Here is a 12,775-nt window from a genome sequence, read left to right as displayed (position 1 = left end):
AAGGACCAAATCTTAAAATGCCACACAAAAGGTAATCAGGTCATCTCTTTGGCAATTAACTCCAGCACTGAGCTCACAGGGAAAACCCCGTGATCCCTTACCCTTTAAAAAGACACAGTGCCCATGGGAAAGATCTGGACGCTGCTCTGGAATAGCCCGACTCTTTCCTGTAAAAGGCCTGACACACTTCACATTTCAGGTCCTGACGTGTGGCACTCAATATGTATCAGCTCTCCCAACCCCCCTCTGGGACCAGAAGGAAACAAGAAAATGGCCATATTACAGCTCAATAAACAAATATGCTTAGCATGACTAGGGGAAATTGGAAGTCTTGGCCCTGAAAGAGAAAAAAAGGAAACTGCACATTATAAAAAGGAATATGCATTAAAAGTAGAGAGTATCATAAATGCAGCATATTTATTGTATTAATAGCAGGTATTTGTTTTTCCTGCTAATAATCTAATTAGCAGTCAATCCAACGCATCCTTTATCATCAGCTGATCCATAATTACTGCTCCATGCTGAGTATTTTCCCGGCACATGATAGCTTTCAACTCCTCAGCACAAACAACCAAATAATTGGTGTTATTAAGCTAGATAAGGAACTACTCCTCTCCGAGGGAGGGATGATATTGGGAGTGGTTAGCCATCCACTATGGCCTCTGCATGTTCGCATCTACTGATCAATTCTCACTGTCCTCTAGTCTGTCTTGAGGTACACCTAAAGCACCTTAACACTGGCAAGCACCTGATCCCTTACGGATTTCCTATTCTAAAGCTTAACCCAGGGAACCAGAAATATTCCCAGTCATCTGCAGAAGAGTTCATAAGGATGTCAAATGGTACTGGAAGCACAATATATTTCTCTTTGAAAATGTCGTAAAGTTTTCTCTTTGAATACTGTTATAAAATGACTCGTCCTGGAAGAGCCAGCTTCTGATAGAAAACTACTTCATTCAATAGCTTTTGGTCTAAACAAGACGTGTGTAATTCCAGGAAGCAGAACAAAGGCTGCTGGAAGGGCTGGTTGCTAAAGTAAAGATCTATTGAAGTCATTACTTCCAAAGCAGCACGCTGGGTGGGCGTGTGAGGGGAGAGAAGGAAGCATGGAGTGAACCAGTGAGAAGTGGAAAGAGGGTAGGCTCAAGGGCCGGCCAGGGCCCTTTTAGAATCCAGCTCTTCTACCTGCGAGCCACATGACTTTGGGAAAGTCATTTAACTCCCCTAAGGTTTGAGATTCCTCCTGTGAAAAATGAAGTGAATAATGCCTACTGCACAGGGTTGTTATAAAGAATAGATGACCACACACACAGCACCTGGTACTTACTAGGGGCCCAGATCATTAGTTCTTTGCATTCATCCTGGAAACACACACAAAAAAAGCTGGTTTTCTGCAAGCCAATAACTTGTGCCACATAATTCCACACTCTGGAATTAAACCTCCACCTCTTACCTATAGGCATAAGTAGATTTCAGCCTGGATTCACCATGGGACAGCTACACCAGTCAAAGTCCTACACATGGTTCCCGCTGTCCTGATGCCCCCCACACCCGCCGACAGCACCCACTCTTCTAGAATCCTCCCCATCCTCTGATGACCCAGCAACTAAGGGGTTAACACACAGCACATACTCTGGTTGGCTGGTACCCTTGTCACACCAGTTGTTAAATTTCTCCCTGATTATTTATTATTACCACTTATTTATTATTAAAGGGAATAAGACTTGGGAAACTAGAAAGACCAATCAAGAACTTTCTCCAGAGACGGTCTCCTCCAGCAAACAGCAATCACTAGGTATAAAAAGAATAAAAACTACATACTCTAACCTCATATGAGGTGCTCAAATCTGAGTCAGAAGACACACACTCAGAGGTTGTTGTTTTTTTTAACTTTTGTCAAAGTGAAATACACTAACAGAAAAGAGCCTGCGTGCAGTGAATTTTTGCAAACACATCTGAGTAAACCAGCACCCAGATCAAGAAACTGAACCGAACCGGTTCTCCCCAAGTACCCCTGCCCGCTTCTTGTCACTAACCCCATGAAACTGACATCTAACACCATGCATTAGTTTGGCCTATTTCTGTGTTTTATACAAATAGAATCCCACAGCCAAATCTGGCCTGCCTGCCGCCTTTTTCAGCACACCCTGCAAACCAAGAATGCAGTTTACGTGTATAAATATTTGAAAATATGCAATACTAAACGAAGTCTATTTCATGAGATGTGAAAAATACATGAAATTCAAATTTCAGTGTCCATAAATAAAGTTTTATTGGAACACAGCCATGCCCACCTGCTTACATTATTGCAAACTCTACAACAGCACTGTTGAGTAGTTACAACAGGAACTGTATAACCAAAAAAAAAAAAAAAAGAAAAAGAAAAAAATTACATACTGTCTGGCTCTCAGAAAAAGTGTGCTGACTCCTATTCAAATACATGACATTCACCAAAATGCAAATTTATTTCTCTGGGGGTTTGCAGCTAGGAGAAAAACTGCATGGTCATAGGTATCTTTATATGTTCAGCTTTTGTAGGCCCTACCAAGAAGCTTTCCAAAATACATGCTCCGTTTTAAGAGAACAGCTAAAACCTGGAGCAGAAACCATAATGTCAGTTTTAAGAGAGGCAGGGAGAATTCCAGGGAGTTATGTGATCCAGAATTGAGCAAATATGATTAGAAAATCAGTAGGGCCTCCTAGTAGAGAGGGAAAATATCAGAGTTATTGGGTTTACACTACTTTTTGTTCTAACTCCATGCACGCTTGTTAAAAATACAGTTCCCATTAATGTTGCCATGCTCAATGAAAATAGACAAGAGTGAAAACATCATGTTTCCACTTAGGGTCTTGGAGTAGACACTGACTTTGTCATTCTGGCCATATAATAAAAGCACCACCACGAGCCTTCCGGTAGTTAATTTGACTTGCAGACAAAATATCCAGGAAGACATTAGCAGCTCCTGATTTTCTGCTTTTGTAAGTTGAAACATGCACACGGGCAGCAACTACATTAGTAACACCCGTCCTCCGAAGCAGCCGGCTGAGCCCTGTACTGGGTGCAGCCGGCAGTCAGACTACAAGGCAGGACTGAGCAATCAGTCATCAAGGGGTCTTCAGGGCTAAACAGCACCACACAGGCAGGGCACCCTCTGCTTGGAGATGGAGGCTTAGACGATGCCACGTATCTCTCCTAAAGGCACGTCCCTGGAGCCATGCCCCCACACACTTGCCTTGCATTTCAAATAGGACATATTGGGTTCTTTCAAATGACATTTTTCCTCTTAGAGGGGAATTGCTTCTGATTGTCTAAGGACCACATTCATCAGGAAAGGGATTCAAATCAACGGTGTCTGTCTTAATTGCACAATCCCGTTGACTTTTGAGAGGAACAGCCTCGTGAATGACAGCGAAGCTTCATCTCCTGCCATCAATCCCGCCAGCCTAGGAGGGACGTCCTCACCCACACGAGGAGGGAGCCACTCTGGTCCGGCATCTTCCCACAGCAGAAGGTAGCATCCTGTGGCATGTTTCTATAGGGCCCATGGGTAAGTTAAACCTGGCCCGTCCTAGAAGAAAACCCAAAGGCTTCCTGGCCCTGCAGTGCTCCTTCCGAGACGGGCTCTCTGGTGCCCCTAATTCACTTCTCTGTTCCCTTCCGTGTGCAGAAAACCAACACTGGTATTCCATTAGAGATTAGGAGTCATTTCTCAGCAAGAGCGCTAATTTTTTGTCCATGTGAAAATACACATACAACATGTACATACCTAAAATAGATTTCATTTTCCAGGGGGAAACCAGAAGTCAAGCATGGCCATAATAGAAAGAACGTGAGCTTTGGAGTCAAAGGGGTGAGTTCAAGACAACTTATTGGTTGGGGGTGCCTGCCGGAGTCGGAGTCTCCGCCCCCTTAGAACCTCGGCTTCATCGGACTCCAGAAAGTGAGAGTATTACTAACTTCCAGCTCACGCGGTTGCAGGGAAGATCAAAGGAGGCATTTGTGAAAACAAACACTGTGTAAACCACAAAACATCACAGGAAGTGGTAGAGGAAAGAAGCTACTGCTTAACGTCTTGTTCCTGATTCACCTTTAATTAATCAAGTCTCTGAGCCAGTTCCTCCACCGATGAAGACCCCAGCCCGCTGGAAGCACCTCAGTCAGTTCTGCACCCAGCTGGCAGCCATCAATTGGTCGTCTATTAACAGCCAATTATCTGGGCAGCTTAATTAATCTGTGCACCACGTGCTCTGATCTCCCCGAGATCCTAGAAAACAATGAGCCTGAAATATAGGCAACAGCTAATTTTTCAATGGCCATCAAGGAATTTGGCGTGCATTATGCCTGTGTGTTGCAGCTGCGAGTGATGGGCGCATAAATATTGATTGGACCGGTCTCTCTGTGGCTGGGGGGAGGCTGTTGGGAGGGGGGCAGCGGGTAATGAATGACTAGAGCGTTCTCAGAGGAACAAGAAAAGCTACATAAATCTCCACTCCCGACCACAGGGAAGAAAAACCCTAATTTCTAAACCATAGTGAGAGGAGGAAAAGGAACAGTTAGCCTCTTTGGAGAGAGGTTGTCAAGAGGGGCAGTCTCACCCGTTCTCTAGATGTTTCCCCCCTCTCTCTCCTGGCCTGGAATGAGATGCAAATTGGGTTTAAACAGCCGGGATCATTAGAAAGGAGGCAGCTGGGTGGCTGTTCCCTTCATCTGGGAATTCAAATCCAATGGCAGGAACATGTGAGTGTACAGCTCTCCCTTGCATTTCCTTGAAAGATCTCTGTAGTGCTTACAGTTAAGAAGACAAGTGACATGAGGAGAATTTAATTATTTTTTAAGTGCCTAATCTTGTCTCTGGGAATGGTGTGCAGAAGAGACGTTGTACTCAGAAACAGCGTTGTCCGAGAGGCTGTGGGTCAGACGGCTCCTCCACTTCTGCAAGGGCTCACGCTGCTCCCAGGGCATCAGAGCAGAATGTTCCAGGGTGGCCCAGGGCAAGGCAGCCACTTCCCTTTTTCATTAACAGCTGCTTTTTTTGATCCAGGGGGGCAGGGATGCAGGCTGCTCCTGACCTTGGCTGGGGCTGCAGGAAAGTCCTGGGGTTCCTGTCCCCCCCCCCCAAGACTTCTTCCTGGGGCTCCTGACCAAGTGCCCTGGGGCTCTCTGCTCTGGACCCCACCAGCTTTCCAGGAGACACACATAAGAGGACAGCGAATGTGGTAGAGGGAAGAGGGGATGGTGTGAAAGAGAAGCAAAAGGAAAGAGGACCCCTGGCTCATAGCGCACAGACCTCTTCCTCTCTCCCTCAGCCTGCTAGCGTGCCTTCATTAGGTCCTGTGATGGCAGCAGTGGCTGCCAAATGCAAACTCTGCTGCCCTAGAAGGTCACATCAGGCCGTTTATTCTGAAATTCCAAAATACCAGAGCCAGCAGATTTCAGGAGCCTCTGCAGAATTCCCCAGGGTACCCGAGTGCGCGTGTGTGTTCCTCCACATCCCAAAGGGCTTCTTTCTTAATCAGCTCAACATCTGAGGACTCGGAGCCTGATTTATTTTTTTGGTTAATCTAGCGTTTCTGGTAAAATAATTAAAAGATAAGTAATAGACACGGAGGATCTGTGGTATAATTATTTATAGCCATGAGGTCTTACTTTCAGAGTCATTCCCGAGTCACCCCAAAAAAAACTGAGACCTGCTGGGGGGTGCTGGTGCGAGACAGGCGGGGGGGGGGGCGTAGCAACACTGCCCCCATTTCACAGCTGGGGAGACTGGGTCTGGGAGAAAGGACACAGTTCCCTCCGGCACTGCCATTGGGCTGCCACACGCACAAGAAAAGCCAGAAGGTGACACCTCATGTGATTACGTGACAGGAGCTGCCAGAGGAGGGTTGGGCTCTGAGGCTCCCGACTCCAGGGAACAGTGCAAGTCTCTGAGGCTCCTGTGAGTGGGAAGGCTCCCACTCAGGGGCACTGCGCGGGGACAAGGGTCAGCAGCCAGCTGCAGTGGGCAGCGGGCACATCCGCACTCACTTCCCCAGCAGATGGTGGCTCTCTAATGCTGGTCTCTGGGGTGGAATGTGCAAATGCCATGGCAGGCTTCGCGGACCATCAGGAGAGAGGAGCCGGGGATGTGTCCCTGCTTTATCATTCAGATGCTCTTCCAGAAAATGCAGTGGGGACTTTGAGATGCTCTGGACGAGCGACAGAACTGGACATGTTAGACTCTACACAAGGACACAGCAACCCATGTCTTCACATGTGCCTCAGCATGGAGAAGACTGGGAAATTGGGAATGGAAAGCTGTGGGAAAGGAGGCAGGCAAAGGAGGTAGACTAGCTAGCCTGGGAGCCAGGCCACGTGGAAACCCTGGGCCTCAGGCATCAGCCAAGGCAGCCTCATTCTGTCCCTGTTTAGTTTATAAATGACGTCTGATGAGTGGAAATTAACACTTTGAAATGAAGCAAACACATGAGCAACCTTGAAAAAGGGTAGTCAGTCTCTAGACAGGCTGAGGAGGCTCATGACAGGGACATTAATTTCTCTTTCCTTCTTGGTTTTGCCCCTCTGTCTTCCCTGATTTGAGCAGGGTATCATTCTATGCCTCCAGGGACATTTGAGACAGGACTTCCCGGTCTTTGTTTTCTGAAAGCCGGAGGCCAGTTAGGGGAACAAGGATTTAGGGAGAGAGAGAGCTCCCCCAGATCCAATCCATGGGTCCCTACCTAGGACAGAAGCCTCCCCCCCCCCCCCGTTGGGCCCTGAAGGGGAGTGCTGGCTGGGAAAGCAAGCTGGGATGTGGGGACAACCCTAGGTGGGCAGACAGACTCCCACCAGCCTCATGGGTTTGAATTTGAGTGCTGGGGAGAGCTCGGGGTAAAATAGAAAAAGGAAAAAAAAAAAGCTTGTTGATGACTACAGAGACAGGCTATTTCTTGAATATCTGAGGTTCCAACCTGCTACTTTCATATTTCCCAGGCTCGTTGGCAGCAGCTGGCTGGACCTCGAAGCAACACTACCCTCCACCTGCTTTGGGAACCACGGCGAAGGGGCAAAGAGCCCAGCGCCCAGCACCGGCACCAACACACACAGGAGTGAAGGAAATGACAGACACTCATCTGACAGTGGGCTACTTCTGGTCGTGCCAGAGTCCAAGTTCCTGGACAGAGTCCAGGATGCACACTCTGAGTGTCAGCAGTTCAATAGGGTCTCTCTCAAACTCATGATATTTTTTTAGTGGGAGAAATAATCTACTAAATGGGGAATAAAATAACAGTGTCATCTATTCAAGGTCTTTGTGGCATGCAAACACTACCGAAAGACAAACTCTTTTCTAATAGTGTTTGCTATACTTCTAGTAGAGCACAAACACATCTATATGGGCCCCAGGCACTTTATTCAAAGCCTTTACATTTCCAATACCTTCCTCAAAAAGTACCCTCAGGCTTCAAATTCTTTTGCTTTTACTAAACCCTAAGCCCCTGGACTAAATTTAGTTTCTTGGAAGTGAGAAACAAATGTGCTGCTCTTTTTTTTTTTTAATTCTTTCGGTTATTGTATAATTCTCCCAATGGCAAACAAATGATAGGGGAGAGAAGACATTAAAACATTTTCCAGGTATTTTTACTGGTACAGTATTTATCACTAAAATACAGTTTGAATTAAGACCTCAAACTTGTTACATGATTTTCAATTAGGAATTAGGGTTCTGCAGAAGTTGGGGGTGGGGGAACCTGGTAAAAGAATCAAATCAACATTAAGAAGTCAAACTTAAATCTTTACTTGAGCTATTAATAGAACCAGCCCTTCTTGGAACTTAAAAAAAATCCAATTAATTTTCTTAAACCGGGAGTGCAGCATGTCTTCTCTACATCAGGTGGCTGTGACAAGGCACAGGCTTTATTTTATTATCAGGCCCACTTTGGAGATCCCATCTCCAAATGGGAGATGCTTACCAACTCTGGGAGGAAAACGTAGGGCCTGGGAACTAGAGCCTGTAGTGGACCCCAGGGAAGCCAACTTGCTGCAGGGAGTCTACACGGAGGGGTCCCGGCCCAGGAGACCTAGCCACAGTCCTCTCCTCTCCAGTTCCTGGGGGCAGGGAGGGCTGGGTGGTGGGAGCTCAGGGTTAAAGAGAGAAAAAAAAAAAAAGGAGCGCTTGATATCCTGACTTCTTTTCAGAGAAGTCCCCTGACTTCTCTAAATATTTTTAAAAAATTTTTAATGTTTACTTTGAGACGGAAATAGAGCAAGAGTGGGGGAGGGGCAGAGAGAGAGGGAGACACAGAATCCGAAGCAGGCTCCAGGCTCTGAGCCTTCAGCACAGAGCCAGATTCGGGCTCTAATTGACAATCCTGGAGATCACAACCTGAGCCAAAGTGGGACGCTCAACCGATTGGGCCACCCAGGCACCCCTCTAAATATTTTTAAGTGAAGGGCACCCACTGCTCCTACTTTGGGAAATAAGCTGAACCCCTCTACCTATGTGGGAAGGAGTCCAGGAGCGACAAAAACTTCTCTAAAGCTTCACGTCGACGTGTCCGAGGCAAGAGCTCTTCGAAGGATTATGAATGGGCATTTCCTAGGAAAAGCTAGGATACTGAACTCACGCACAACTGAGTGTTTTGTCTACAACAGACACATGTCCCATCCAAAATCCTACTATTGAGGAAATAATCTCTGTCCTGGAAAGAGTGCTGCAATCATTGGATGCAACCGGACTCGCCCCACCAGGATGCGCTCCATCCATCCGAAGGAGCCTCCCCAGCCCCAGCTGGCCTTCTCCAAGAGCAGAGCAGGATTTCCCTCTGAGGAGGTTCCCCCACAAATTACACCTTCACCCTCCCCCTTCCCCAAGTTCTCCAGAGGCAAGTGTCTAGGCACAAACCATGGCAATGCTGGAAAGGAGGCTGAGACGTGCATGATGTGAACATCCCTAGCCTCACCCCATCACCCTCAAGTGCAGACCCAGGCAGTCCACACAGCAGAGCGTCTAGAAGGAGCCTATGGGTGGGCAGTTCCCAAAACGATCCCATCCCCTTCTTATCCCGGACACTGCCACTTAATAATAACCTTGTTACGGGGGCCAACTGTAGAACTTCATTTTGCAGGCTTATCTGCATAAAAGTATTATCTGCCTTATGTGATTGTTGTGGAGATTAAATGAGCTAATATGTGTGAAACAGAGCTTGTGAATTTGAAAGACGCCACACAAATGCGAGCTTCTGTTATTTCACCTGAGTGCACATGCTCACACAAGCTTGGACCGTGAGGAACTCAAGAAGAATGAAATCATTCGGCCATGATTACATGGGGCCAAACTACCAAAAAAAAAAAAAAATCAACATACTTAATATTCTTCAGCTAGCTCCAAATGTTATACCCATCAATAGGCTGCTCCAGACTCACGTGGTACACTTGTATAGACAGTGATTCTAGGACCTTCTCCCAAATGCAGAGAATCGTAATCTCTGCAATAAGCCCCAAAACTTGTAGATTAAACAGGCTGTCCGAGGGGACTGCGCCAAGCTGTCAGGTTTGGGAACCAATTGTGCTTCTTTGTACGGGATGTGCAAATTTCCTAAACAGATAGGTCATGGCGATAAAATTGTTCCGGCGCTAAGAAAGACTCTTGTCTCTCCATCTCTTTCCTCGGGTACATGTATACTAAGATACAGAGCAGTGCTCCTCTACCAGACACAATACACTCACAAATACACACAACACATATATGTGGACACACAAGGTCACACACACGAGCAAAAAGATACAAGAAAGGAGAAATATACTGAGAAGGGTGCCTAATAATAAAAGGTACCAAGATTTTGGAAGTCTATAGAATTCTTCTAAAGGACACAGAACATGGGATAAAGAAAAAATAAGATATTAAGACAAAAAGCAAGTGGGCGAAACTAGAAGCCCATACCACTGGGTCCAGAATTCCAGTATCAGACCACTCCCCCGACCCCACCCACAACTCATTGTTTGTAATTCTACCCCAACCAGGAACTTGTGAGCCTCCCTACCTCCCTGCAAAGGGCAAGGACATAGTATCTTCATCACAGTGGCCTCCAAACCTAGCGCAGAGCCGGGCATCTACCTGCATTCAGTAAATTTGTGTCCGGCGAGTGCCAGGATGAGAAGAGGCAGGTAAGGACGAAAGACAAAGTGCCCAAAGGGGGATGCAGATCTCTTGTCCCAGCTCCCTGGTGTAAACTAAGAATAAGTAAGCTTAAGGTAATGAGGTTCAATGCAAAACAGAGAGAGTTCACGTCCCTGCAGGCATCATTAACTGCATCACAAGGAGCAGAACCACGGGGGGGGGGGGGGTAAGCTCTCTAGATCTACTGGTAGGTCTGAGGTCAGAAAATTGATCCAAAGGCTGTTTGAAGTCACCAGTCTGATCTCTTCACTCCCCTGCTTATTACCCCTCCAAGGGCCCCTAGCGCCCCCCCCAAGGTCCTACCCAATCCGACCCTTACATACCTGCCCGCCTCATTCCTGCCATCAGCCACGAGGTTTACACCCAAATTATGCCAAATTCACACAACCTGCTGTGTCATTCCTCTGAGCCTGTTTGGTACAGTTAACCTCTACCTGGAATGCCCTTCCTATCTCCCAGCACACCTACTGTTCATTCTTCTCAACTCAGTTCTCTTACAACCTCCTCCTCCAGGAAGTCCCCAGGCTCCCATGACACCCAGCACACTGAGCCCTGTTGGCGCTTGGCACACTGTGTGATCCTGGCGCCCATTCCTGAGCAAATCCCCTACCCCCAGAGAAAGCTCTACATCTTTGTGCCCATAGCACCCAGCACACTGCCTGGCGCCCAGCAGACCGTCAATAAACACTTGTGAGACTCAACTGGGCATTAGCAAGATTCCAAAACATAAGTGCCAGAAGACCTAGTTAAAAGGGGATCTGAAAGACACCTTGATTTAGTGGAAAGATTCTGAATATCAGAGGTCCGAGTTCAAATCAGAATGACCTAAGGCAAGGTACAAAGACTGAACCTGATTTTTAACCTATGAAATCTGGATACCACCCAACTTCCACAATTACTTATGAAGAAGCACCGATTGTCTACCTGGCACAAACTCTGCCTCCGGACTGGACTTACTGGGGAGACCTACCTTTTCTCCTCATTCCTCCCCACCCCCACCCCCCCTTTTAGCCTCCAGCTTCAGACCATACCCTCTTCCAAGGACTTTTTCCTGTTCCCGGAGGACTGCTCTGGACCCAGTTAGTAAATGTTGCCTGCGTGGTCAGGAACCCCCAGAGTCCTCCTGTGTCCCATGGCCAGGTCTGAGAAAGAGGAGGTGGAGGCATGGGGGCTCTGAAATAAAGGCAAATGTGTGAATGTAAATTAAAGGGAGAACCCTCTGGCTGGGATTGGAGGAACCCACTGGGCAGGAGTTGGAAAAGCCACTTGGATTATTCTCATTTCCCCAACTCCCCAACATCAAGGCGTCTGGTTTTACAGGCTCCTTGGTGGTGTTCAGGGCACATCAGCTTCCCACGCAGCTGAAGAGATCGGGGACAATTATATAGCAGGGGTGGCGACAGGCCGGCGGGCCCGGCGGCAGGCGTGCGGGAGGCTGCACGGCGCTCGCCCGCGATGCACACGCGCACGCCACGCACCCCCGGCCTCCGGCCTCCCTGGTCGGGCCTGGCAGCTGCGGGAAGGAAGGAGGTCAGAGCCGCGGCCAGACTTCTCGCGGGCGCCAGCACCGGCCGGCTCTACCGCCGGACCCGACCACCCGCGACTCTCCCGCGGCGTCCACGCACCGCCACCCCTGAGCGGCTCGTCTGCAGCGTCCCCTCCGCCCCGGGACCCCAGAACGCCGCCCAAGTTCAGCGTCCCGCTCTGCCCGCGAGCGCGCTCCCGCCACCCACTCCCACTCTCACACTCCACTGGTCGGGAGCTGCCCCGAGCTTTCCTAAATCCAGAAATAAAACCCTGTGGCCGCATCCGGCGCCCCGTTACCTGCTCGCGGCACCCAGACCCCTGCCCTGGCTTCCCGGGAGCCCACAAACCCTGCGCGCGTGCTGCGCGCACTCCTGCAAACCAGTGCCCTGCGCCCACCACGCCGCCCAAGTCCGTACCTTGGGGGTCTGCACTTCAGGTCCGGGCGGCACCTCGAACTTCTTCTTGGTTACCCAGAAGAACAGCAGCACGGTGATCCAGAGCACCCCGAAGATCGGCAGCGCCAAGCGGCGATTCAGGCGCCGCATGGTCCCGTTTGCCTAGTCTTCTCCGCGGCGCTACGCCCCAGGGGCACCCCCTGGCGGTCAGGGTCGGCGGGGCAGGAGTCCGGGAGAGCGCCGGCCTCGGGATCTGGATACCTGGGCGGCAGGAAGCTGCTGGGTGCTCCGCCCGCTTCGGAGAGAAGCGAGCAGGGGCGGAGGGCGCTGGGCGCCAAGCGGCAGGGAAGGACCGAAGGGCAGCCAAGCTGGACACCCGTTCCCGCCGGAAAAGCGCAGTGGCAGCTGAGATGCTCCCCGCGCTGCCGCCGCCGCCGCCGCCTCGCCCGCCGCCGCCGCGAGGGAAACGGACTCGAGCTGCGGGGAGGGAGGAATCCGAGGCTGTGCCCGGCACCCCGGGAGGAACCAGAGGGAGGAGGAAGGGGAGGGAGCGAAGCAAGAGCGTGGGCCCGACAGACCGACTCCGAGGGAGCCCGGGCGGGAGCGAGCGGGGCTCTGCGAGGGGGCGCTACCGCCGCCCGCCGACTGAGGCGCACGGTGCCGCTCTGGGGCCGCCGGCGCCGCGGAGCCCTGGCCTCG

The 12,775-nt window shown here is 49.7% G+C and overlaps 1 protein-coding gene across 3 annotated transcripts in view; it reads right to left on the bottom strand.

Moving 5' to 3' along the window:
* Positions 1 to 12,702, bottom strand: part of GALNT14 (polypeptide N-acetylgalactosaminyltransferase 14) — a 208,002-nt gene extending 195,300 nt beyond the window's left edge. Inside the window, exon 1 of one of the 3 annotated variants that reach the window (XM_029938005.1) lies at positions 12,098 to 12,702. In XM_029938005.1, the coding sequence (XP_029793865.1) occupies positions 12,098 to 12,226 (129 nt within the window). In that variant the 5' untranslated portion in view covers positions 12,227 to 12,702. The remainder of the gene's footprint in view (positions 1 to 12,097) is intronic. The other 2 variants (XM_029938003.1, XM_029938004.1) reach the window with 2 other exon arrangements.
* Positions 12,703 to 12,775: the final 73 nt, after the last annotated feature.

Source organism: Suricata suricatta, chromosome 4 (assembly GCF_006229205.1).
Source record: "Suricata suricatta isolate VVHF042 chromosome 4, meerkat_22Aug2017_6uvM2_HiC, whole genome shotgun sequence".
In the NCBI taxonomy this organism is placed as follows: Eukaryota; Metazoa; Chordata; class Mammalia; order Carnivora; family Herpestidae; genus Suricata; species Suricata suricatta.
The sequence above is the reverse complement of the archived record's forward strand: the minus strand, read 5'-3'. Positions and strand labels throughout refer to the sequence as shown.